The sequence below is a fragment of the Oncorhynchus tshawytscha genome, linkage group LG15 (genome assembly GCF_018296145.1).
Source record: "Oncorhynchus tshawytscha isolate Ot180627B linkage group LG15, Otsh_v2.0, whole genome shotgun sequence".
Lineage (NCBI taxonomy): Eukaryota > Metazoa > Chordata > Actinopteri > Salmoniformes > Salmonidae > Oncorhynchus > Oncorhynchus tshawytscha.
The window spans coordinates 34,104,534-34,130,788 of NC_056443.1; the positions used below are offsets into that span (position 1 = coordinate 34,104,534).

Here is a 26,255-nt window from a genome sequence, read left to right on the forward strand (position 1 = left end):
TTCAAGTCGAACTGCAGTGAATAGCCTATCTCGTTTGAAAAACGACTGAAAGGCGTGGTTCACTTCGAAATAACTGCTCCGTCGCCTGTCTGATTGGGTAACCATTTGGATGAGTAATGGGGTTTTTCCTCGGCAGTTTAGCCTACAAGGTCCAGGCACATTAACAGGCCAGTAATATGGTGTAATTTGTCAGGATGTATCGAGCTAACAGAAACATGCAAATGGATGGATTTTTAGTGGCGTGTATATGAACTATGATAATTATATGTGAGCAGAGAAAGTTGTATCCGTAGTTTCAGCGTTTGGCTATGGAGCCAGATACCTGCCCAAAGGTCGAATGTCGGGACCGTAAGAAAAGCCATGCGTAAATTGTTAGGATCTTAATTAAGAAAATCCATAGAATCGTAAGAAAAGCCATGCGTGAACCATGAACGTAAACGTGGCATTTAATCTGTGAACATACCAACGCCCTGTTACGATTACAGACTAACATTTTATGATTCAACTAATCTTGTGTTACAATAATACCTTTCAGAGTTTTGGCAGTTTCATCTCACCAACTAACAAAAAACACAGCGTCTGTGAGGAGTGCTACTCGAACAAGCACAACTCTGTATAAAAAAACGGAAAGGGGTATTCTGCATGTTTTCAATTTAAAATTCTCTATTACTCCTGTTGAGTTTTAATATTTAGGTAGCTAAATGTAATCAAATGTATTTCTAAAGCTCTTCTCAAAGTGCTGTACAGAAACCCAGCAAGCAACGCAGGTGTAGAAGCACGGTGGCTAGGAAAAACTCCCTAGAAACCTAGAGAGGAACCGGGCTATGAGGGGTGGCCAGTCCTCTTCTGGCTGTGCTGGGTGGAGATTATAAAAGAACATGGCCACGATGTTCATAGATGACCAGCAGGGTCAAATACTTTGAAATAACTGCTGGTAATGAATTTGTTTGCCATTTTAATTAAGACCAGATAGCAGTGACGTTTCAGTCTGCTAGGTGTATCTACAGCATGGTCATATCTCTGGGTGAAGTGGACATCCCCATGCGTGCGCCTTATTAAAAAAGAAATACAAAAATAAAGATCAATACATCAAACTACCCCTAGGTGGAGCCATATCCTTTTCTAACAAGCAGACCGGCGTTGTCGATCAGTCTGCACATGCACAGACTCCTGCAAGTTATGGTGCTGTATACTGAACAAAAATAGAAATGCGACAATATCATTGATTTTGCTAAGTTACAGTTCATATGAGGGAATCAGTCAATTGAAATAAATTAATGTAGGCCCTAATCTATGGATTTCACATGCCTGGGAATACAAATAGGCATCTGTTGGTCACAGATACCTTTAAAAAGAAATAGACCTCAGCATTCAAATGGCCATCGATTAAAATGCAATTGTGTTGTGCGTAGCTTATGCCTGCCCATACCATAACCCCACCGCCACTATGGGGCTCTCTGTTCACAATGTTGACATCAGCAAACCGCTCGCCCACACAACGCCATACACGTGGTCTGCGGTTGTGAGGCCAGTTGGATGTACTGCCAAATTCTCTAAAACCATGTTGGAGGTGGCAAGTGGTAGAGAAATTAACATTAAATTCTCTGGCAACAGTTCTGGTGGACTTTCCTTTAGTCAGCATGGCAATTGAACACTCCCTCAAAACTTGACACATCTGTGGCATTGTGTTGTGTGATAAAACTGCACATTTTAGAGTGGCCTTTTATTGTCCCCAGCACAAGGTGCACCTGTGTAATGATCATGCTGTTTAATCAGATTCTTTATAAACCACACCTGTCAGGTGGATGGATTATCTTGGCAGAGGAGAAATGCTCACTGACAGGGATGGAAACAAATCTGTGCACAACATTTGAGAGAAATATAGTTTTGTGCGTATGGAACATTTCTGGGATCTTTTATTTCAGCTAGTGAAACATGGGACCAACACTTTACATGTTGCATTTATATTTTTGTTCAGTTTACGTATGTGACAAATCTGATGGGTTTCTGCCCTCTTGTGGCTAGATTGACACCAAGTCCTTACTCTCCTCCTTTCCTTGTTTCCTTTCCTTACATAATTTCCTTCATGGTCACTGATCTGAGAGGGGTTGATAGGTTTAGGCAATATACAACAGAAAGCTTTCCAACCATTTCACCTTTTTATGTGGGTATTAAAAGAAATGAGGCAAGGGGAATTGGGTCACCTGAGGTTGTTGGGGCACAGCATCTCAATTAGGGCACAATGTTGCAGAACATTCAGATATAAATATATTTAGTAGAACAAATATGCACCTGTGACATGCAGAATGAGGTCAGTTTTATTCTTAATAGTTCTATCTACAAAGTTCCACAATGTTTGCCTGCGTTGAACCCTGACCTTATTGTCTCTCATTGTGTTCAATAAGAGGTACAGGAGCTGAATACCGGTACAGATATTTTTTTGTATTTATTTGACCTTTTATTTAACTAGGCAAGTCAGTTAAGAATATATTCTTATTTTCAATGACGGCCTATGCATGTACTCGGTTCCGGTGAGCTCCTTCCCAAGTCAAGCACTGCTTAGAGTTCAATTATCAGAATGAAAAGTGACCTAATCAAGTTGTATACATTTTTTTTTTAAAAGGTAGACTCCGCGACATGACTTTGACACGAGCAGCACCGGAGATATTGGAATGTGTGAGATGCAACACTTTGCTTTCACACAGTGTCTGTACATGTGCACGGGTTAGCTTCACTCTGTTCACAGCCTGGTAGCCAGGGCACTAAAAAAAAAAAAAAGAGAGGAGAAGTTGAGCGTCACACGTCAACGCTCTTAGTTGTTTGCGGAAATTGACCCACTATGCTGTTTACTTTCTTCGTCTACGTCATATCTCTGAGTCCACCTTTTAAAATGACCGTGCAGGGAAGACAAACTGAGACACTGTTGTGGGCTTTGGCATAGGGGTCTTACTGTTGTCACGCCCGTTGTCATGGAGACTTGATAGTGAGGAAATGAACATTAATTTCATTTTGTCGTGAATAATTACTAAACAATTTTGATAACACTTTTTTTACCATCCTGGCCATGTGAAGTAACATTATATTTACATACGGTTGAAGTTGGAAGTTTACATACACCTTAGCCAAACACATTTAAACTCATTTTTTTCACAATTCCTGACATTGTTGGAAAAATTACTTGTGTCATGCACAAAGTAGATGTCCTAACCAACTTGCCAAAACTATAGTTTGTTTAACAATACATTTGTGGAGTGGTTGAAAAACAAGTTTTAATGACTCCAACCTAAGTGCAGCTCACAGAGCAGCTCACAGATTACTGCACCTGTACATAGCCCACCTATAATTTAGCCCAAACAACTACCTCTTTCCCTACTGTATTTATTGTATTTATTTATTCATTTTGCTCCTTTGCACCCCATTATTTTTATTTCTACTTTGCACATTCTTCCACTGCAAATCTACCATTCCAGTGTTTTACTTGCTATATTGTATTTACTTTGCCACCATGGCCTTTTTTTGCCTTTACCTCCCTTATCTCACCTCATTTGCTCACATCGTATATAGACTTGTTTCTACTGTATTATTGACTGTATGTTTGTTTTAATCCATGTGTAACTCTGTGTCGTTGTATGTGTCGTACTGCTTTGCTTTATATTGGCCAGGTCGCAATTGTAAATGAGAACTTGTTCTCAACTTACCTACCTGGTTAAATAAAGGTGAAATAAATAAAAAATAAATAAGTGGATGTAAACTTCTGCCTTCAACTGTATGTTGATCCGGCCTATGTGCTCATAGCCAGTGCTTGGCTTGGGCCAGAACACGCTGGTACTGAGTAGTAACTACGAGCACCTCAAATAAAACATTTTACGGCTTGAATACTGGTAATGTACCTCTTATAGAATAATGGCTTAATTATGGCGTTTCCCACCACCTGTTTTCCCATCCACTTCAAGCACTGATCATAGCCGCATAGTCCCGCGGTCTTTTGGATCATGTTGTCAGTGAAGTGAAGAATACACAAGTTGCTGTTACCATCCCTTTTCTATTAATGATAAAAAGGTACGATAACTCCCCTCACACACGCAGTTATCTCATCACGTTGTTTGTTGGCAGTATAATAGTATACAAACTGGCATGAATGTATACCAGGATTCCCTGTGTGTGACTTGGTCAAGTATGTGTCAACCTGGGTTGCCTGCACTTCTTGTTCCAAAGTCAACAGGCGACACTTGACCAGAAGATCTTGCTTCAGGTTAGGAGGCCACAGTTGACTTTCTAAGTCAAAAGCCACTCATCATCATCACGAGGCTACGGCTCTGTTATACATGAATACATGTGTATTCACACAGGAAAACTACCTCTGTACATGTACCAATTGCCACTTTAATTAATATTCTAGGAACACATTTGACCTAAAACCCACAAATATAATGCATTATGATGCCGTTATAATGCGTTGCTGAGCCATTTACACCTAAACCTCTACAGTTAATTATATTGAATTGATTAATAATGCATAAGCTCTGCCTGTTGCCGTACGTGGGTATGTCAGAACTGTTTGATCACATTCAGTACAAGGTGAAGCTAGCCTCTGTTCCAGACCATCAGTTCTGCTCTGTTGCTTATCACCGACTAAGCGAGCAGATTGATCTGTAAATACAACTACTCATTATGGGTTTTCTAATTGATGCTCTCAACATGGCGTCTGTGTTGATTTTCTCACGAAGATGATCTACACATGCTAAATAACCGCTAGCCTTTTGCGGCGCTAGGTAACCTGAGGTCACCGTCACAGGTTCTGTCACTCTCCTCATCTCCTACCTGGCCCTACCCCAGACCATAATCACAGCCAACTACCCACAGTAAATATCACAGACAACTAATTATCCTACCAAACTTACCAAAAAAAATAGTAGGCTGTGACCTGCAGGACTTTTTGACACACTCAACGTAAAAAAAAAAACAACTCCAGACACATGTCAATTACAGTAGATGTCAAATCAAATTGTATTTGTCATATGCTCCGAATACAACAGGTGTAAACCTTACCGTGAAATGCTTACGTACAAGCTCTTAACCAACAATGCAGTTCATGAAAGAGTTAATTAAACTAAAGAGTAATACAATAACAATAACAAGGCTATATACAGGGGGTACCGGTACCGTGTCAATGTGCAGGGGTACAGGTTAGTCAAGTTATTTGTACATGTAGATAGGGGTGAAGTGACTATGTATAGATAATAAACAGTGAGTAGCAGCAGTTTAAAAACAAAGGGAGAGGGGGGGGGGCATGTCAATGTAAATAGTCCTGGTATCCATTTGACTAATTGCTCAGCAGTCTTTTGGCTTGGGGGTAGAAGATGATAAGGAGCATTTTGGTCCTAGAGTTGGTGCTCCGGTACCGCTTGCCTTGCGGTAGCAGAAAGAACAGTCTATGACTTGGGTGACTGGAGTCTTTGACAATTTTTTGGGCCTTCCTCTGACACCACCTAGTATATAGGTCCTGGATGGCAGGAAGCTTGGCCCCAGTGATGTACTGGGCCGTTTGCACTACCCTCTGTAGAGCCTTACAGTCAGATTCCGAGCAGTTGCCATACCAGGCGGTGATGCAACCTGTCAGGATGCTCTCGATGGTGCAGCTGTAGAACATTTTGAGGATCTGGGGACCCATGACAAATCTTTTCAGTCTCCTGAGGGGGAAAAGGTGTTGTCATGCCATTTTCACGACTGTCTTGGTGTGTTTGGACCATGATACTTCCTTGGTGATGTGGACACCAAGGAACTTGAAACTCTCGACCCGCTCCACTACAGCCCCGTCAATGTTAATGGGGGCCTGTTCGGCCCTCCTTTTCCGGTAGTCCACGATCAGCTCCTTTCTCTTGCTCACATTGAGGGAGAGGTTGTTGTCCCGGCACCACAATGCCAGGTCTCTGACCTCCTCCCTATAGGCTGTCTCATCATTGTCGGTGATCAGGCCTACCACTGTTGTGTCGTCAGCAAACTTAATGGTGTTGGGAGTCATGTTTGGTCACGCAGTCGTGGGTGAACAGGTTGCAAAGATCTACGGGTAGGTTTATGGCAGCCCTTTCACAGACTCTCCTTCACAACCAGACAAGCAACCAATCATGTTCTGCTCACCTTAGAGACTTTGAATCAACCTTGTACACTTAGTTTCAGTGATCTGATCTGTTGAGATACAGGTTGCTTTCCTGCAACTTGGTTATGCTACTGTGTGTTTGTGCCGTGAAAAACTTAAACACACATTGAAAAGCGAGTTGGCTTCAGCTGTTCTAACACAACAGAGGCATTGCAGTGCCACTCGTAGTACAGGTTATACCAAGAGATGCATGTGTAACGGATCTGAAATGGCTAGCTAGTTAGCGGTGGTGCGCGCTAAATAGCGTTTCAATCGGTGACTTCACTTGCTCTGAGACCTTGAAGTAGTGGTTCCCCTTGCTCTGCAAGGGCCGCGGCTTTTGTGGAGCGATGGGTAACGATGCTTCGTGGGTGACTGTTGTTGATGTGTGCACGGGTATGGGTGAGGGGACGGTCTAAAGTTATACTGTTACACATGAATATGCAGGCTAAAGTGTTGGTCAAATTGGATTCAGAATAAAATGTATTCACACCAAAACAGTTGTTATGGGCATGAGTGTTGTACACAAAATAAAATACAAAATAAAGATGTTTTACACATCATTTAACCTCCATCAAATGGTATTATAGCAGCCATATTGGATTTTGGACGCCATCTTGGATTTCAGGCTAAATCCAGGGTGGTCCAACTTGTTTTCCTTAGAGCCCATTTAAAATAGTCACAACGTCAAAAGACGTGTAGCTATCCATTTTTCCTTCACATAGCACCATACAGCACTGAATGAGAGGATATTTTGACTTGGCAAGTTTTCTATTAATAATCAGCTAACACAAAGTACAGCTTACATTCATCATAACTATTCATAAGTCTATATTTCCGAGATGCATTAAGATATCCTAATGCTGTTCGTTTGTGTATGTTGGGTAGACAATTTAACTAACTTGTATTCCACATTTTAGCAATATCAGAGTTCGCCATGGGTTACATGCGGACTCATCGCCCTCAGCCAGATATTCTGCGCTGTTTGAGTTTAGGGGGTGTGTCATCATATCTTTCAATTTAACCACTTTTGCAGTAAAATATGTTTACACAGCCATCCATTTCATAAATGGGAGACATTAGAGATGTGAAAAAAACATGGTTCTGTTTCGTTCTACCTCGGGTAGGGGTATTTAAAAAATAAAATAAATACCTTTTTGAGGATTGACCACTAGCCTATATGTGACTTGTATGTATCGAACCTATGCGCAAAGATCTATTAATAGTCTATAATAGTCTACAAAATCATTGAAAAGTATTTGATGACCTCATATCAGTGCCCTGATCAGGACATTGGGGCTATTCTGTAGAGTTCTAATTCACCGTCACATTTCGCACTGCCCTAGTTTTGAAGACTGTTTACCAGAAATACCATGTCTCTCTCAACCACCCAGCCAGCCGCGTGATTTTCGAGTTGGGTTGGGAGAACATTCATCGTCACCGTGCTAGTCTTGCAGAGAGAGGCACGTTGCTTTGTGCATGGAAATCTTTCCAGCAGCTGCAAATAATTGTATAGTGGCGCACGTGCAAAAAGAAAATAGAGGTTAACAAATTACAATGCCACTGTTTTTACGGTCCCAGTTTACTACTCAGTATACGAAGCTTTATCAGTAAATGATTTATTACAGGATTGCATTCAACAAGATTAATAACAGTTGTATTTTCTTTGTTGATGATGCTGTGTACACTGACAGTTTGGTCCCTAGAAGTACAGTGAGAGCACTGGGCAGCCATTGTAAATAATAATTTGTTCTTAAACCGACTTGGCTAGTTAATAATGGTTAAATTTTTTGTAATTTTTTTAAATCTACAAGTCTGTTTTGAGTTTCGGAGAGCATGCAAGATGCAACGTGCGAGTTGAGCATAGCAGAGTCCCGTGTGGCAAGCGCCGCTCTCCTCGACCAATGGGAGCATTCCTGGGTGTAACTGGGCAGGGTATTTGCTAACGGGGAGCCAATGAGTTTGTTCAATAGAAAAAACCGTGGGACCGATACAGGGCACGTGTACCTATGCGTGTAGACTGACATGGGCGAAGCGACGTGTGTGTGTGTGGTACGACAGAACTGAAACGAAGAAGGGGAGAGAAGTCCAGTATCTCTATGCTCCATACCTTTTGAATTAAGACATTACTTATTTACAAGGACTATTCGAGAACAGTATCGAAACAAGAGAAATTAAAGGTGAGAATATTTTAATTTTTACAATAACAGTATTTGCGCTTTGGGAGTGGTGTGTGAATAGAACGTTAGCCAACTAACTATGTCGCATTTTTCCGGTTTTTGTAGATAATTGATACCTTTCCATATATATATATATATATATATATAATGTGTGTTAGTCGTACAATGTGTATCTATTCCTCGTGTTATTATTTTTCAATTATTTATCTGTTTTTCTGTCTGCATTGATGAGAAGGGCCAGTAAATGCATTCAACTGTTAGTCAACACCAGCTGTTTAACAAGCATGTGACAAAGACATGTTGATTACTTAGTTGTATGGTTAAAAAAAAAATGTATCTAAAGATCACCTGGCAGCTTAACATGACCACGCTGGCTCAAATACATCCACTGAGCAATGAAGGCTTTGCTGCTTTTGGCTCGTTTGACTGTGACTTCTACTGACGCAAAATAATAAGAATGTTCTAACTAGTTATGGTGATAGGATCTATTCGAATGTGATGTATAACTTTATTGTAACGTTAACTTTATCTTGTTACTGTATTACATTTTCCCTTGCAAGATAGTTTACTGTAGCTATTCGTGAACATGCCAGCCAATCAGGTTTGGGAAGAGAGACAAGGAATTACAAAGGGAGAGGTGAAATATCAGATGCAGAATAGGGGCTGTGCCCTGTTGATTTTATTTTTGGTAAATCAGTTAGGGACAAATTCTTATTTACAATGACGGTCTACCAAAAGGCCTCCTGCGGGGGGCGGTGCCTTAAACATAGAAAAATACTCTAATTGTGGCTATAAAGACACATCAGAACAGATTAGATTAAAAATAACACTCAGCACTTTGAAACAAACGATCGTTAGCCTAACCCGAAATGTACTGGCCTGACTTGGCCAAAAGAGTACACCCCAAAACAAGACTAGACACAGCAGATCGCTAGAGGGAGAGGAGGGGGAGGACATGGAGAGAGCCAAGTACACTGCTGTGACTCGGGAGTCAGCAATTTTTTAAAATTGAACTAGGTAACTACGCCTCAACTTCTTATTTTCAATGACAGCCTAAGGGGAACAGTGGGTTAACTGCCTGTTCAGGGGCAGAACGACAGATTTGTACCTTGTCAGCTCGGGGGATTCGATCTAGCAACATCTCGGTTACTAGTCCAACACTCTAACTAACCACTAGGCTACCTGATCTCTGTCTGATAAAAAAAAAAAACATAATCCTTTAGAAACAGTGTCCTCGTTGCAAATGGCTACAACAGCGTGCAGTAAATGCCATGCACCTCTCCCGGTGAGACAGTGAATGTGTGGATGGAGCTGGGCTGAAGATTTCATTAGAGCTTTGGATGTGTTTTCTAGACAGGTCACTATTGGTGGCCTCTTCTAAGAAACGGCATGTTATCCTAGAGGAATACGTTTGGTTTACCTCAGAGAGGTTCCTTCCCGGTGTACCTGTTTTCTCAGGTGATATTTTACACCAAACCAGTTGGTTCACATCCATTACTGCATTGCGCCCTGTGGTTGTTTCTTGCATGGCATCAACAAGTCACTGGTAGACAGTTAGCCACCTGGCTAACAAAGCATGCTGGGAGATTAATTTGCAAGTTTAGTAGGTAGGTTGCGTATCAGTGAAGTGACTGACTGGTGTAGAGGTTGAGGAAAACTTTCTAGATTGTAAAAATGTACATTTCTTGTACTTGTTGCGTTCACAGTTTCTCCAGGGTTATGGGGGTCATAACCAGCTCATTCAACTGATTCACAACTGTAAGGCCACTATGCAATATCCTTTTACGGATCACGTCTTATCACAATAGTCGAGTAAGTCCACCAATTTTGCTGTCTTACAGTCACACTGTAAGAGACCGTTTCTAAGGGTAACTAAGACCGTTTCTAAGGTAACTATAACCGTTTCTAAGGTAACGGACAGCTTCACGGTGGCTCTCATGTAAAGAATTTGATGCGTGATAATGGCTCAAGTGGGAAAAGTCGGCCAATCCATCTAATATGCAAATGTTTTGAAAAAATAAATTCATCTTTTGGAAATGGATTTGACAGTTTTCTCATGAGCTTGAACATTTTGGGACATTTTACAGTTTCTATTGAGCACTGTTCTCTAATGGTCATTGGATGGCTTTAGTTTGCTTGGGCATATTTTATTTACATGAAGTGTCAGTGCTGATGAGCTTTATGTCTCGGTCAGCTTCGACTCCTCCTGTTGCTTGAAACGTATTGATCCAGTGCTTTGAAATGTACAGTCATGTCTCAGGCTCATCTGTTTTGGTGCCTGTTTTTTAAGCCATTATATTTCGTTGTAGTATTTGATGACTCGTGGTTGTGATGCAGAGTCTACCAAAGCAGCAACACTCAGGTATAGCTTTAATGATAATGCCATAATATCTATGGCTCCTGTAATTACAGTGTGATGGCACACAAAATTACTATCCCTGCTGAAATATATAGATTTGACGTACTCGTCAGTACTGGGTCATTCAATGTCTTATAGGTTGCCCTACTAAATATGGCTCAGACTGCGACTTTAAATGGATTTTGCCTGCTAAGAAATGGTCGGCTCAGCCCTGACTTAATAGCCTATGCGTTGTATGTGACGTCTTCTCCTGGGTTGCATCTGTTCCATTGACGAGGTTCGTCTCCAAACGTTTGTGAGGGAGGGGTAGGTAACCTGTTGTCACATTGTGACAATTTTGATGTAATATCAGGATTTTTCCATGTGGGAGCTCCATTTTTATTTTTTATTTTAGGCCCTGTCGAAAATAAACAAACAAAACTCACTAATTTTTAAGGCATAATTCATGTTTTTTTTCCCGCAATAAATATGTTTATCACTACTGTGGGAAAGACATTTTTAAATCAGTCTTCTTTTTTTATTTTTATTGACTCTTAGCAGGACATTTGGTTTTTCATCAGAGTGGCGCGGTGACTGTGAGAAACATGCACAGTACTAATTTATCTGCCATTGGCTGAGCGCTCTGTCCAATGAGCAGCCTGCGAGGCTCGGGTAAAGCACAGCCGAGTACACGTGCATCATGTGTTTTAAACGGAGCAGCAGAAGGGAGCGCTGACGTGCCACTAATAACTCACTCCACTCTCTGGGAGTTATAGGCAAGGAACAGAATTTACAGGCGCTCATAGAGACACCAACGGACCCGCCCGCATCAACCTACAACCGTGAATATTTGTTCTTATTTATTGATCACGTGATCCTGCCAAACTTAATCGTTTTGAGCCACATGCCATGCCATCTTCTATATGCTACATCTTAGCAACATTAGTAGAAGATAACTGTACACACGTTTCTGATTCATCGACGTCTCTGTAACCCATCTGCACATTGCGGTAGGAATTACATTTATTTGCAATCTCTAGATGTATTATAGTTAGAGGGATGCTCTGTAATGCATGCATTTCTCAATATGGGACACTGTTTCCTATCTTTCAGATTCTGTACAAGAATCTAGGCTGTTGTTCTGCTGTTAATGTAAAAAAAAAAAAAAAAACGAGTGGTAGAATTAACCCCAAAAATATTGATTTAGAATCAGAAGAATATATTTGGGTAATTAAAACCAAACATGTCAGGGCGGCTGGTGGGCACATAGACTTCAGTTCCTAATGGTTTATTACATAACCGGAGTAGACCACAGTTGTAAGTGCTTTTGTCAGGCTACAACTATAAAACTGGGTCTGTAGGGAAGGGGACAGTTATTTGAACACAAAGCATGTGTGTTGAACTGTGTAGTAGCCTTCATCTGTAAGCAGGAACTTGCCACTTATTTTGAGAAATTGTATTTGTGGACACAATACTGCAATGTTGTTGTATTAGAGTGGCACAATGCCAACGTTTTCCCAGTTCCCCACTCTGACGCACGCACTCCTTCTCGGATTTCCTGTCATTACTACACAGCTTTGAACAGGCAATATATTTTCTGCCAATATTTCTTCATTCAGAGAAAAAGTTTTTTTTTTAGCTTGGATAGACCACACCCTAACTCCATAGTTAATATCATCCTAATAATACTGAGTTATTATGACCCTGTAGGGGTTAGGGTAGGTGAGTGGGGTATTGGGACTGGCTGTGGCTGCTTCAGACATGAGCGGTTGGGCCTGCCCACTGTAGCCTGAGAACAGTTAGCCAGCCTGGGAAGTATGCATGGCTCTCTCCATCTCCCATTTGAGGCACATGATGTGTTGTGTCATACATAGGTTCTGCCAGACCGACAACTTTTTACATTTTAACTAGGCAAGTCGGTTAAGAACAAATGATCATTTACAGCCTAGGAACAGTGGGTTAACTGCCTTGTTCAGGAGCAGAATGACATATTTTTTACCTTGTCAGCACGGGGATTTGATCCAGCAACCTTTCGGTTACTGGCCCAATGCTCTAACCACTTGGCTACCTTTCGCCCCTACACTCTAACCACTTGGCTACCTTTCGGCCCTACACTCTAACCACTTGGCTACCTTTCGCCCCTACGCTCTAACCACTAGGCTACCTGCCTCCCCATATGGTGACTCAGGGTTTGGTCCAACATGACTATTGTTGACACCATCAAGTTGGTATGAGTTGACTCATTCAATCTCCTTCCATTCACTTTGATAAGATGTGTTTTACCATGTACCGGTAATCCAAGGTGAGGTTCTTTTCTTGTTGTTGTTTTTCAAGTTTTTAATCACGTCCGGCCTTGTCACTCAACACACGCATTTACTCATTTAGGCTTATCCTTCCCGAGTCATCAGCTGCTTTCTGAGCCCCTTCACTCAGACTCCGAGACCTAAGACGGCTCTTCGGTGACCGTGCTCTGCTTGGTTTAAACCTGGCTGCTGTCAACACTACCTGCGTCACACCAATTATAGGCCACTTGATGTTGGCCTGAAAGAGAAAGTGAGAGAGAGAGAGAAGGAATGGCAAATGTGTATCAGCATTGGGCTTCTAGTTCTGAGGATTTCTGGGATTTAAGGGAGAGGTTTCTGGAGAATAACTAGAGAAGGAACATTCCCTGCGTAGGGGACCGGCCTGCCAATGCTCCCGGTGAAGGACCATTCAGGAATAACCACCGATATTTATGGCACCGACCCTGGAAGAGTGATGAGCTTAATTGAACAGATTAAGACTTTAACCTGTCCTGCAAGAGAATTAGGTTACCAATGACGATAGCTGAAATTACAAGTTGGTTGGCAGCAATTGAGATCTGTTCCCGGACTGCAGATGGGGGTCTTTCTATTGTAAGCTAGAGGGAGGCCTGGTTTGGCACCGGTTGTCTGGGACATGGACTGACAGTTGGGTGCTGGTCACATGTGTGCACACAGCCAATCACACACAATCACACACACAGCCAGACTCATCCATGCTGGGCAGCTAGGAACCAGCTCAAACTGCATGCTGTTCTTAGTCAAAGACAGACCAGCTGACAGAGACTCCGGGGTAGTCGGGGACTGTTGTGCCCACACAGATGGACAAATGGGGAGATGGACAGAAGGATGCACAAAATGATTATAACATTTTAATAGAAAGGTATTGACAGAAGTGGACAGACACACACAGAGGTACAAGTCAGCTGTCTGCAGTGGTGTCCTCTCATAGGTTTATTTGATATTCCCTTTGGCTTTCAACTGAAAAGGTGGCCTCCATTTGAGGTCTTGAAGCCTCTTCAGAGCCCCCTGGTACACCAAAGGAGCTTGGGTATATTGTTTTTTATAGACACTATCAAAGATTTATGGAGTTGCCACCGTAAGTATTGACTAGGAGACCCCCTCACTATTTTATATATATATCTCTCTGCAGGCCAAACCTCCCACAAAGCCCACTGTACTGCAGTTTGGACAAGGCAGGATAATATTGTGCTGGTACAAAGCAGTTTAAGGTTGACAGAATGCATAGACCAGCTTCAATACATCAGACTAATCCGATCTTGAGAGAAAAGAAAACCACACTATGAAGTCTAACCTGTTTCCTTTCTCCTTCTCCTCCCCAGGTGGCCTGTAGCACAGAGAGTAACAACAACACGGCACAGAGCAGTGGAGACGCCAAGGGAGAAGTAGCGACCTGTTATTTTCCCTGTTTCCCAGTCTTTTCTTGAGCGAAAGCAGCAGCATCTCTTGATCAGTCCATCTGTGAGAGTCACATTGGTCTACTTTGTTAGCGGAATATTATCTCTCCCTTCTACGGGTGGAAAACCGCAGGTGGATCCCTCGCCCTTTAGCACTTGACCGGAGGGTTTCAGCGCAAACTAATATTATATATTTTTTTCAACATTTTCAGGAGAAACAATGTTTTCTCTCCTTAGTGTTTTATCAACCAATCAACCAATCACGATACACAACTGCAGTCACGCTAGTCCCACCTAATCAACTGGAAAAGATAATTTTTCTAGAATTATCTTACATTACACTTGGTGAGAGAGAGCTTTGTCTCAACCAAGCCTAACCAGCCTCATCCTAACCTATTATGAGTTACGACGACTCTAACTCCGCCCCTGGCGATGACACTTGGGGGCGAGTGGGAAGCACCAATGAAGAAGAGGAGGAGGCGGGAACAGGATTGAGCTCCCCCGGCAGCAACAACAACCATGGCAGCCAATCGGGAACTTCGGACTTGGCCAATCGGGTGCGAGGATCCTCTCCAAGTGGATCCGGCTCCGGTGGCTCGTCTGGGGGGGACCAGAGGGGTCCCAGCTCAGATGATGGGGAAAGGGAGTCGAGTGAGGGAGGAGGTGGGTCCAGGGGACACCAGTCCAGAAGTTCCCACTGTTCCTCCAGCCAGAAGGACTCGGGCATGATGCTGGAGAACACAGAGAGCAACAAGAGCTCTCAGTCCCAGAGCCCGTCTCCCCCCAGCAGTTCTCTGGCCTACAGCCTGCTGTCAGCCAGCTCAGAGCAGGACCCTCCTTCCACCTCCGGCTGCAGCAGCAACGAGCAGCACCAGACGGCCCGCGTCCAGACCCAGAAGGAGATGCTTAAAGCCCTGAAGGAGCTCAAGGTTCGCCTGCCGGCCGAGTGCAAGGGCAAAGGTCGCTCCAGCACCCTGGACGCCCTCCAGTACGCCCTGAACTGTGTGAAGCAGGTGCGAGCCAACCAGGAGTACTACCACCAGTGGGGTGTGGAGGAGTGTCACGGCTGCAGCCTGGATCTGTCTGTATATACCACTGAGGAGCTGGACAACATCGCCTCAGAGTACACCCTCAAAAATACAGTACGTCGACATCCTCCAAACAATGACTAAGCATTTCACACATGTATGTCACTTTGTTTTTGAAAGTTACATTTTGTAATGCAGTCGACTCACACAGTACGCAAGCAATCATTCCTGACTCACACTCTTCCTCTCCCTTCTCTTCTCCTCCTCCCTCCAGGACACCTTTTCCATGGCGGTGTCCTTCCTGACAGGCAAAGTGGTGTACATCTCCCCCCAGGGCTCATCCCTGCTGCGCTGCAAGCCAGAGAGGCTCCAGGGGGCCATCTTCTCCGAACTGCTGGCTCCCCAAGACGTCAGCACCTTCTACAGCAGCACTGCCCCCTGCCGCCTGCCCGCCTGGGCCACCTGCATGGGCTCTGTGTCCCCACGGACAGACTGTACCCAGGGGAAGTCCATGTTCTGTCGCATCAGTGCCGACCGGGCGCAGGGAGGCGAGATCAAATACTACCCCTTCCGCATGACCCCCTATCAGCTAACCCTGAGGGACTTAGACACGTCAGACCCCCAGCCCTGCTGCCTGCTCATCGCTGAGCGGGTACAGTCCGGATACGAAGCTCCCAGGATCCCTGCTGACAAGCGGATCTTTTCCACCAGTCACACGCCGAGCTGTCTCTTCCAGGAAGTAGATGAAAGGGCTGTGCCGTTGTTGGGCTACCTTCCCCAGGACCTGGTGGGAAGCCCTGTACTCCTCTACCTCCACCCAGAGGACAGACCGATCATGGTGGCCATACATAGGAAGAGTAAGTACACCTTTTATTGTCTGTCTTCCTCCACATCTTTCAATCTTATTTGACTATTTTAGTCTCATTCTGTCTGAATTCTGTCCTCTCTCTCTTTCTCTCTCTTTCTCTTTCTCTCTCTCTCTCTTTCTTTCTCTCTCTTTCTCTCTCTCTCTCTTTCTCTCTCTCTCTTTCTCTCTCTCTCTTTCTCACTCTCTCTCTCTGTCTCTCTCTCTAGCTTAGTGTTCTTCCATTCTAACCTCTTTAACTTCCATCTTCCAGTCCTCCAGTCTGCAGGCCAGCCCTTTGACAGTTCTCCCATGAGGATGTGTGCCCGCAGTGGGGAGTACGTGACCATCGACACTAGCTGGTCCTCCTTCATCAACCCCTGGAGCAGGAAGGTGGCCTTCATCGTGGGCCGCCACAAAGTCCGAACCAGCCCCTTGAACGAGGACGTGTTCACCCCTCTGCGGGGCTGTGAGGGCCGCCCCGTGGCCCCAGAGATCATGCAGCTGAGCGAGCAGATCCACCGTCTCCTGGTGAAGCCGGTCCACAGTGGAGGGTCGCAGGGCTACAGCAGCTTGACCTCAAATGGATCCTGCTCCCACGAGCAGCAGTACCGACGCACGGCCTCCTCCGCCTCCGACAGCAAGTCCACCAACGCCATGGAGGCCATGGAGGCAGCCGTGGTCGCGCTGCACAAACCGGTGAGTGGAATGACACTCCAAAAGCCTATACACACGCACACAGAGGTCTTCATATTTTATCATGTTAGTCATTTAGCAGATTCTTCTTCAGAGTGACTTACAGACTTAATTAAAGTTGAGTGCCTTGCTCAAGGGCACATCGAAATATTTTTCACCAAGTTGGCTCGGGGATTCAAACCAGCAACCTTTTGGTTACTGGCCCAATGCTCTTAACCGATAGGCTACCGACCACCCCATATACTCACACACTGACTTTTGAGCGTCGTTGTCCTGTTGTCCACTCAGATGACGTTCCAGCAGATCTGTAAGGACGTGTACATGGTCAAGACCAGTGGGCAGCAGGTCTTTATCAACTCTCACAACCGAGCCCTGTCCCGGCGACACGCTGTCACAGCGCTCCGGGCCACTGGAGAGGTGGAGCCCATCAAGAGTCTGATCCCGGAGGTGGTGTGTCCATCCAAAACCTCTGTGTTCAACACCCAGCAGCTGAAGAAGGAGGAGCCCCCCAGTGCCTACAGCTACCAACAGATTAACTGTCTGGACAGCATCATTAGGTATGTACTGGCGGTTTTAGTAGTCATTTTATTCATGGTTTGAATCCTAAATTGAAATCAAGTGCACTTCATAAAGTGAACATATGTTGTCACTTCCTCTTCCCCTCCCAGGTTCTTGGATGGCTGTAACGTTAAGAGGAAGTTTGGCTCGTCCTCTGCCACGTCCACATCGGACGAAGAGAAACAACAGGAAACCGCTGGGAATGAAAAAGGTACATTCACCCTTCAGATAGATGCTGTATACCAGGTTACCATACAGGTATATTAGATAGATGCTGTATACCAGGTTACCATACAGGTATATTAGATAGATGCTGTATACCAGGTTACCATACAAGTATATTAGATAGATGCTGTACACCAGGTTACCATACAAGTATATTAGATAGATGCTGTACACCAGGTTACCATACAGGTATATTAGATAGATAGATGCTGTTCACCAGGTTACCCTACAGGTATATTAGATAGATGCTGTATACCAGGTTACCCTACAGGTATATTAGATAGATAGATGCTGTACACCAGGTTACCATACAGGTATATTAGATAGATGCTGTACACCAGGTTACCATACAGGTATATTAGATAGATAGATGCTGTATACCAGGTTACCATACAGGTATATTAGATAGATAGATGCTGTATACCAGGTTACCATACAGGTATATTAGATAGATGCTGTTCACCAGGTTACCATACAGGTATATTAGATAGATAGATGCTGTTCACCAGGTTACCTTACAGGTATATTAGATAGATAGATGCTGTATACCAGGTTACCATACAGGTATATTAGATAGATAGATGCTGTATACCAGGTTACCATACAGGTATATTAGATAGATGCTGTTCACCAGGTTACCATACAGGTATATTAGATAGATAGATGCTGTATACCAGGTTACCATACAGGTATATTAGATAGATGCTGTATACCAGGTTACCCTACAGGTATATTAGATAGATAGATGCTGTTCACCAGGTTACCATACAGGTATATTAGATAGATGCTGTATACCAGGTTACCATACAGGTATATTAGATAGATGCTGTTCACCAGGTTACCATACAGGTATATTAGATAGATGCTGTATACCAGGTTACCCTACAGGTATATTAGATAGATGCTGTATACCAGGTTACCCTACAGGTATATTAGATAGATAGATGCTGTTCACCAGGTTACCATACAGGTATATTAGATAGATAGATGCTGTATACCAGGTTACCATACAGGTATATTAGATAGATGCTGTATACCAGGTTACCATACAGGTATATTAGATAGATAGATGCTGTATACCAGGTTACCATACAGGTATATTAGATAGATGCTGTATACCAGGTTACCCTACAGGTATATTAGATAGATAGATGCTGTATACCAGGTTACCCTACAGGTATATTAGATAGATAGATGCTGTATACCAGGTTACCATACAGGTATATTAGATAGATGCTGTTCACCAGGTTACCATACAGGTATATTAGATAGATAGATGCTGTATACCAGGTTACCATACAGGTATATTAGATAGATAGATGCTGTATACCAGGTTACCATACAGGTATATTAGATAGATAGATGCTGTATACCAGGTTACCATACAGGTATATTAGATAGATGCTGTATACCAGGTTACCATACAGGTATATTAGATAGATAGATGCTGTATACCAGGTTACCATACAGGTATATTAGATAGATAGATGCTGTATACCAGGTTACCCTACAGGTATATTAGATAGATAGATGCTGTTCACCAGGTTACCATACAGGTATATTAGATAGATAGATGCTGTATACCAGGTTACCATACAGGTATATTAGATAGATAGATGCTGTATACCAGGTTACCATACAGGTATATTAGATAGATAGATGCTGTATACCAGGTTACCCTACAGGTATATTAGATAGATAGATGCTGTTCACCAGGTTACCATACAGGTATATTAGATAGATAGATGCTGTATACCAGGTTACCCTACAGGTATATTAGATAGATAGATGCTGTTCACCAGGTTACCCTACAGGTATATTAGATAGATAGATGCTGTATACCAGGTTACCCTACAGGTATATTAGATAGATAGATGCTGTATACCAGGTTACCATACAGGTATATTAGATAGATGCTGTTCACCAGGTTACCATACAGGTATATTAGATAGATAGATGCTGTACACCAGGTTACCATACAGGTATATTAGATAGATAGATGCTGTTCACCAGGTTACCATACAGGTATATTAGATAGATAGATGCTGTACACCAGGTTACCCTACAGGTATATTAGATAGATAGATGCTGTACACCAGGTTACCCTACAGGTATATTAGATAGATAGATGCTGTTCACCAGGTTACCATACAGGTATATTAGATAGATGCTGTACACCAGGTTACCATACAGGTATATTAGATAGATGCTGTATTACCCTACAGGTATATTAGATAGATGCTGTACACCAGGTTACCATACAGGTATATTAGATAGATAGATGCTGTATACCAGGTTACCATACAGGTATATTAGATAGATAGATGCTGTATACCAGGTTACCATACAGGTATATTAGATAGATAGATGCTGTACACCAGGTTACCATACAGGTATATTAGATAGATAGATGCTGTATACCAGGTTACCCTACAGGTATATTAGATAGATAGATGCTGTTCACCAGGTTACCCTACAGGTATATTAGATAGATAGATGCTGTTCACCAGGTTACCATACAGGTATATTAGATAGATAGATGCTGTACACCAGGTTACCCTACAGGTATATTAGATAGATAGATGCTGTACACCAGGTTACCCTACAGGTATATTAGATAGATGCTGTATACCAGGTTACCCTACAGGTATATTAGATAGATGCTGTTCACCAGGTTACCCTACAGGTATATTAGATAGATAGATGCTGTATACCAGGTTACCATACAGGTATATTAGATAGATAGATGCTGTATACCAGGTTACCATACAGGTATATTAGATAGATGCTGTACACCAGGTTACCCTACAGGTATATTAGATAGATAGATGCTGTATACCAGGTTACCCTACAGGTATATTAGATAGATGCTGTTCACCAGGTTACCCTACAGGTATATTAGATAGATAGATGCTGTATACCAGGTTACCATACAGGTATATTAGATAGATGCTGTAGATATATTAGATAGATGCTGTACACCAGGTTACCAGGTTACCACCAGGTTACCCTACAGGTATATTAGATAGATGCTGTATACCAGGTTACCATACAGGTATATTAGATAGATGCTGTATACCAGGTTACCATACAGGTATATTAGATAGATAGATGCTGTACACCAGGTTACCATACAGGTATATTAGATAGATGCTGTTCACCAGGTTACCATACAGGTATATTAGATAGATAGATGCTGTATACCAGGTTACCATACAGGTATATTAGATAGATGCTGTTCACCAGGTTACCATACAGGTATATTAGATAGATAGATGCTGTATACCAGGTTACCCTACAGGTATATTAGATAGATAGATGCTGTATACCAGGTTACCCTACAGGTATATTAGATAGATGCTGTTCACCAGGTTACCCTACAGGTATATTAGATAGATGCTGTACACCAGGTTACCCTACAGGTATATTAGATAGATAGATGCTGTTCACCAGGTTACCCTACAGGTATATTAGATAGATTGATGCTGTTCACCAGGTTACCCTACAGGTATATTAGATAGATAGATGCTGTTCACCAGGTTACCATACAGGTATATTAGATAGATAGATGCTGTACACCAGGTTACCCTACAGGTATATTAGATAGATAGATGCTGTACACCAGGTTACCCTACAGGTATATTAGATAGATGCTGTATACCAGGTTACCATACAGGTATATTAGATAGATGCTGTTCACCAGATTACCTTACAGGTATATTAGACTTGGACTAGACCTCTGGTCACTGCAGTCCACAGGAGAAACGGACACACGAGTGTGAAAGAGAGAGTGAACAAGAGTGAGCGAGAGCGAGGGGACTCTTAATGATAACTTTGTCTATTCTATAAAGGCCTGCTTGTTGTGACACACTGAACTGGGGAGGGGGCGGGCTTTTACCACGAGAGCAATCCGTACGATTGACTCACCTGGGCCTGTCCGTTCGTCTGTGTGTGTGTTGGGTGCTTGTTGCTGCATGTGTGTGTGTGTGTGTGGTGCTACAGGTGGTCCAGCTACCTCAGTCACCCTGGTTGGGGACTCAGCGGGGGTACCCCCCCTGGCCATGCACAGCCACAAGGCGAAGAGTGTAGCCTCAGTCACCTCTCAGTGCAGCTTCAGCAGTACCATCGTCCACGTGGGAGACAAGAAGCCCCCCGAGTCAGGTGGGAAAGACACGCTTGTCTCCTGGCCTGGACTGTAGTAGTGGTCTGTCTACTATACCACTCCTATCACACTAGTGGTCTGTCACGGGAGTCTCTCTCTCTGCCACCAGTGTCTGTCCGTGGAATCTCTCACAGTTACTTGATAGTAACTCGTAGTTGCTTGTCGTCGCTCTCGCTTGTCTTTTGTGGTTATTTTGTTTCCATCTATCTCTCCCCCATCTAGTTTTTTATAGCTTGTTTGTTTCTTTCTCTGTGACCTTTTTGTTTCTCTCTCTCTCTCTCTCTCAAGCCGCCGAGTCCAGCCTTTCCTCTTGTCAAGTGTTTTTCTGAAACTGTCTAATGTCTCCTTCTCTTTCTCCTCTCTTTCTCCTCTCTTTCTCCTACACAGACGTTGTCATGGAAAATGCTCCTCCCACTCCTATGCCAGCCACTCCCACCACGACCAGGTCTCCACCGCCCAAAACAACCTCTCCACCCAGCCGGAGAGGAGGTGGCCTGACCAAGGAGGTGCTCTCTGCTCACACGCAGCAGGAGGAGAAAGCCTTCCTCTGTCGCTTCAGTGACCTGAGCCAGCTGAGGGTGATTGCTCCATCCTCAGCCCTGCGTTGCCCGCTCCCCAACACCAACCCCCGCCGCAGAAGTAAAAATGCATTTCTCAACAACACTCTTTTCATCAACTAGATTATTATTTTTTAACTCGGGCCAACAGCACTGAAACTTTAACTTATGTCTCTCTCTCTTCTCTCTCTGTGTCTCTGTCTGTCTCTCTGTCTGTCTCTCTGTCTCTCTCTCTGTCTCTCTCTCTGTCTCTCTCTCTGTCTCTTTCAGGAGCGTGTTCCCCTGACTACCCTGCAGCTGGAGGCAGCAGTGGTCGCCATGGAGCCAAGAGGCTGAAGCAGCAGGAGTCCTCAGAACAGAGGGGCCCTCTGGCTTTAGGCCTGACCGGACCCCTCCGGAGCCCCAACGTCGTCCCCATGAATTCCCCCCCCAGCTCCACCTACACCCTCCCAATGATGCCCCTGGGGCCTCCCACCACATCCTCCTGGCCCGTCTCTGTAGGATCCCAGGCCAGCCTGACCTCTGTGCCCTACCCCTCGGGTACACTCCCCCTGTACCCCATCTACCCTCCTCTCTCCCAGCCCATACAGAACCAGATGGTACCTCCTATGATGGCCCTGGTGCTGCCCAACTACATGTTCCCACAGCTTCACCCCAACCTCCCCCAGATGACCACAGCCATGAACACAATGGGAAGTCCCATGCCCCAGCCGGGAGCCGCCATGGTTACCCCCGGCCCACAGCAATTCTTCAACCCTGGCGCTGGTTTCCCCTTCCCCGGTACCAACGTCATGCCATGCCCCATGCCTACGATGCCCTCGCTCATGCAAACTGCCATGCCTATCCAGACCCAACGGCCAGCCTCTGGGTCCAGCACCCCTCAGTCATGTAGTCAAGTACCAGTCGACCAGGAGGGTGCAGAGTCGCCCCTCTTCCACTCTCGCTGCTCCTCCCCGCTCAACCTGCTGCAGCTTGTGGAGGAGTCGCCTAGCAACCGGCTGGAGGTCGCCACGGCGCTGGCTGCTTCCGCGCAACAGGCCACGATCCCCTCACAAGGGACTCGGGGGAGATCGCCAGATGACTCCAAGGAGAACGTGAGTTGAAAAGATGTCATCTCTGAATGTACATTAAATTCATTATAGTTTGAACTTAATACTTCTAGCTAATATAATTATAACTCATATCTCTCTCTTTAGGCCAATGATTCCAACCAGGATGGTGAATCCACCCCCAGTGACCTACTGGACCTTCTCCTGCAAGAGGACTCCCGCTCAGGCACCGGCTCAGCTGCCTCAGGCTCCGCGTCCTCTGGGTCGGGTTCTGACTCCTTGGGCACTGTGTCCAATGGCTGCAGCTCCTCAGGCAGTGGAACTAGTGAGTAACCCCTCAGTACTGCCTGACCTGGCAAATGGAACAGAACATGGTGCCATTCACATTACATTCTATTAGAATGTATTACAATCTATTAGAATATATTACATTCTATTACATTCTATTCACATGGCATTCTATTAGAATGTATTACAATCTATTAGAATATATTACATTCTATTACATTCTATTCATATGCATTCTATTATTGCCTACATCGCTAGGTAAATGTCACCTAGAATGTTTGAGATGTCAGATCTTCTAGCTGTCACTCAAACATAAAGTGGAATACCCCAATCACTAGGAAATACTGTTCACACTAAAAACTCCAGCTGGTTCAGGTCTGACCTATAACAACTTATTCTATTGTCTTCTCTCAGGTCGCAGTCGGAGTAGCCGTACCAGCAAGTACTTTGGCAGCATCGACTCGTCAGAGAACGACCACTCCCGCAAGCAGCCAGCAGGTGGCAGCAGAGCAGGAGGAGACGGAGAGGAGCAGTTGATTAAGTGTGTCCTACAGGATCCCATCTGGCTCCTCATGGCCAACACCGACCACAAGGTGATGATGACGTACCAGCTGCCGACCAAGGACAGGGAGACGGTGCTGCGGCAGGACCGCGAGGCCCTGAGGGCCACGCACAAACACCAGCCCCGCTTCACTGAGGACCAGAAGAGAGAACTGAGCCAGGTCCACCCCTGGATACGTACCGGGCGCCTGCCCCGCGCCATCAACGTCTCGGTAAGCACCCTCCCCTCTCGTACAAACGTAACTTTATTTGTTTTGTTTTATGTGAACTTAGACCTACAGCCATATGACCTGTTTCATCCACAAGTGATCATTCAGGAAGTGTTTTGGTTGTCAGCTAACCCTCCTCTACACCTCCCTCTCAGGCATGTACGGGGTGCAAGTCTTCCCCCTTCCCAGAGAGCACCGTGGACCAGGAAGGAGAGGCTCGCAGAGAAGAGGAGGGGCATGCGGCGCACTCTGAAACACAAGGCAACGACCAGGAAATGACAACAGAGGAGCAGGAAGTGACCTGGCCAACGGGGGAGAAGAAAGCAAGGGCTGGTGAAACCTACATGACCCACTGAAAGGTTGAGGAGGGATCAAGAACACTTAAGTTATTGTGGATGTTTCTTCCAGTCGACAGACTCCATGCTAAGAGATGCAAAATTCCAGGCCCAAATGTCCAACGCTAATCTGAGAGACTCAAGACATTTTGTTCTCAGGCGGTTGTGGGTCATCGAAGTGCATTCTTTTTATATTAGCTGGGACTGCTGCCATGTCAGTGTCCCTATTGGCTGGCGGTCAAATCAATTGGAACTCTGGGTCCAATCAGTCGGTCCGCTTTGTGTGTTCCATCACCAGTATGACAGTGGTTGTGAGAGAGACCGTCGTCATGACAGAAAGCCTTGAAAGCACGGGGGACACAGCACACTGTTAAAATCAGTGTACCATTGGATTGTACACACCAATATATATTTTTCCTTGTGTATTTTTTGAACATGTTAAATTAATAAGAAACACTAAAGTTAAAAGTGTGAATGTGTTACAAAATGGCCACTTTATTTCACACCAAGTCTACTCCCGTTTTGGGATAGAATGGTTTCTCCTGTACAGTTCTAGTTCCTGTTGGGAGGATTCATTTCACAGGGAGAGAGGGGGACCCCTTGGTTATTTTTCTCTGTTTGGAGGTTTTCTCTGATAACCAGGGATTGTTGTAAATTGTTTTGTTTTCTGCATATTTTTTTTCACTTAAAACAAATGCTTGTTATATAAGTCAGTTATTAAGACAACATTTACACGGGCAGGTTTACTTAATTTTTTTAAGCAGTATGTATATTTTATATCACTGTAAATTCTGTTTCTGAGAAGAAATTGAAATGGTCTGTGTTTGGTCAAAAACAAAACATTTAGAAAATCAAAGTACCCTCTGATCTCAGGGGAGTAGACGTGGGTGTTTCTGTGGTAACACAATTGAATTGAGGTGTCACTCTGGACAACGGAGTGACAGTTGAACATATGTGACCTCTGTCCCCATTCCTGATTTGCTGGGCATTATGGTCACCCTGCAGTGAAACGGTCCATGAAACTTTGCTGCAGACATCTTTTCCTATGAAAACAGTCCAGGATACTGAACAAGGTAAAAAACTTCCAGCTTCCATAGCAACAAAGAGAACAGACGTTTGATTGGAGGCATCCAATCACAAGGATTCAGGAATACTGAAAACCAGATTGGCAATGCTCTGATTGGTTGGTTTGAAAGGAGTTTGAACAACACAGCAGAACATTGGTCAGCTCCTAAGAGGTTTTTAGAGAATATCGTTGTTTGACTGTCTCGCCTCTCTTTGGCACTGTACTAGTGATTGTGATATTCAGCTTACTTTCTTAATTATTATTTTGTATTAAAAAAAGTAAATAAATGAAATGATATCCAATGA

General features: G+C 44.0%; 1 protein-coding gene and 1 long non-coding RNA gene across 4 annotated transcripts; both read left to right on the forward strand.

Annotated features, from left to right (window-relative positions):
• Window positions 1-8,162: 8,162 nt before the first annotated feature.
• Window positions 8,163-26,255, forward strand: per1b (period circadian clock 1b). 3 transcript variants are annotated; one of them, XM_024373883.2, is made up of 12 exons: window positions 8,163-8,316; window positions 14,298-15,514; window positions 15,675-16,257; window positions 16,519-16,943; window positions 17,229-17,497; window positions 17,609-17,709; window positions 21,726-21,884; window positions 22,273-22,524; window positions 22,713-23,536; window positions 23,639-23,816; window positions 24,194-24,552; window positions 24,705-26,255. In XM_024373883.2, the coding sequence occupies exons 2-12, from the start codon at window positions 14,771-14,773 to the stop codon at window positions 24,903-24,905; spliced, it is 4,095 nt and encodes a 1,364-aa protein (XP_024229651.1). In that variant the 5' UTR covers window positions 8,163-8,316; window positions 14,298-14,770; the 3' UTR covers window positions 24,906-26,255. The 3 variants fall into 3 exon arrangements, with proteins under 3 accessions (XP_024229651.1, XP_024229653.1, XP_024229652.1); XM_024373884.2 differs by lacking the exon at window positions 8,163-8,316 and adding an exon at window positions 11,367-11,664; XM_024373885.2 differs by lacking the exon at window positions 21,726-21,884 and having other exon boundaries at window positions 8,164-8,316.
• On the forward strand, window positions 17,718-20,557 carry LOC121839413. The gene is made up of 4 exons (XR_006078964.1): window positions 17,718-19,916; window positions 19,949-20,397; window positions 20,441-20,495; window positions 20,535-20,557. It is a non-coding gene; the product is annotated as an uncharacterized LOC121839413 (long non-coding RNA).

Excerpts from the sequence above, each read along its gene's own strand:
- per1b (XM_024373883.2), top strand. The coding sequence starts at position 14,771 with ATGAGTTACGACGACTCTAACTCCGCCCCTGGCGATGACACTTGGGGG. Across the intron at positions 21,885-22,272 it reads CAAGAAGCCCCCCGAGTCAG|ACGTTGTCATGGAAAATGCT; the intron begins GTGGGAAAGACA and ends TCTCCTACACAG. Across the intron at positions 22,525-22,712 it reads CACCAACCCCCGCCGCAGAA|GAGCGTGTTCCCCTGACTAC; the intron begins GTAAAAATGCAT and ends TGTCTCTTTCAG.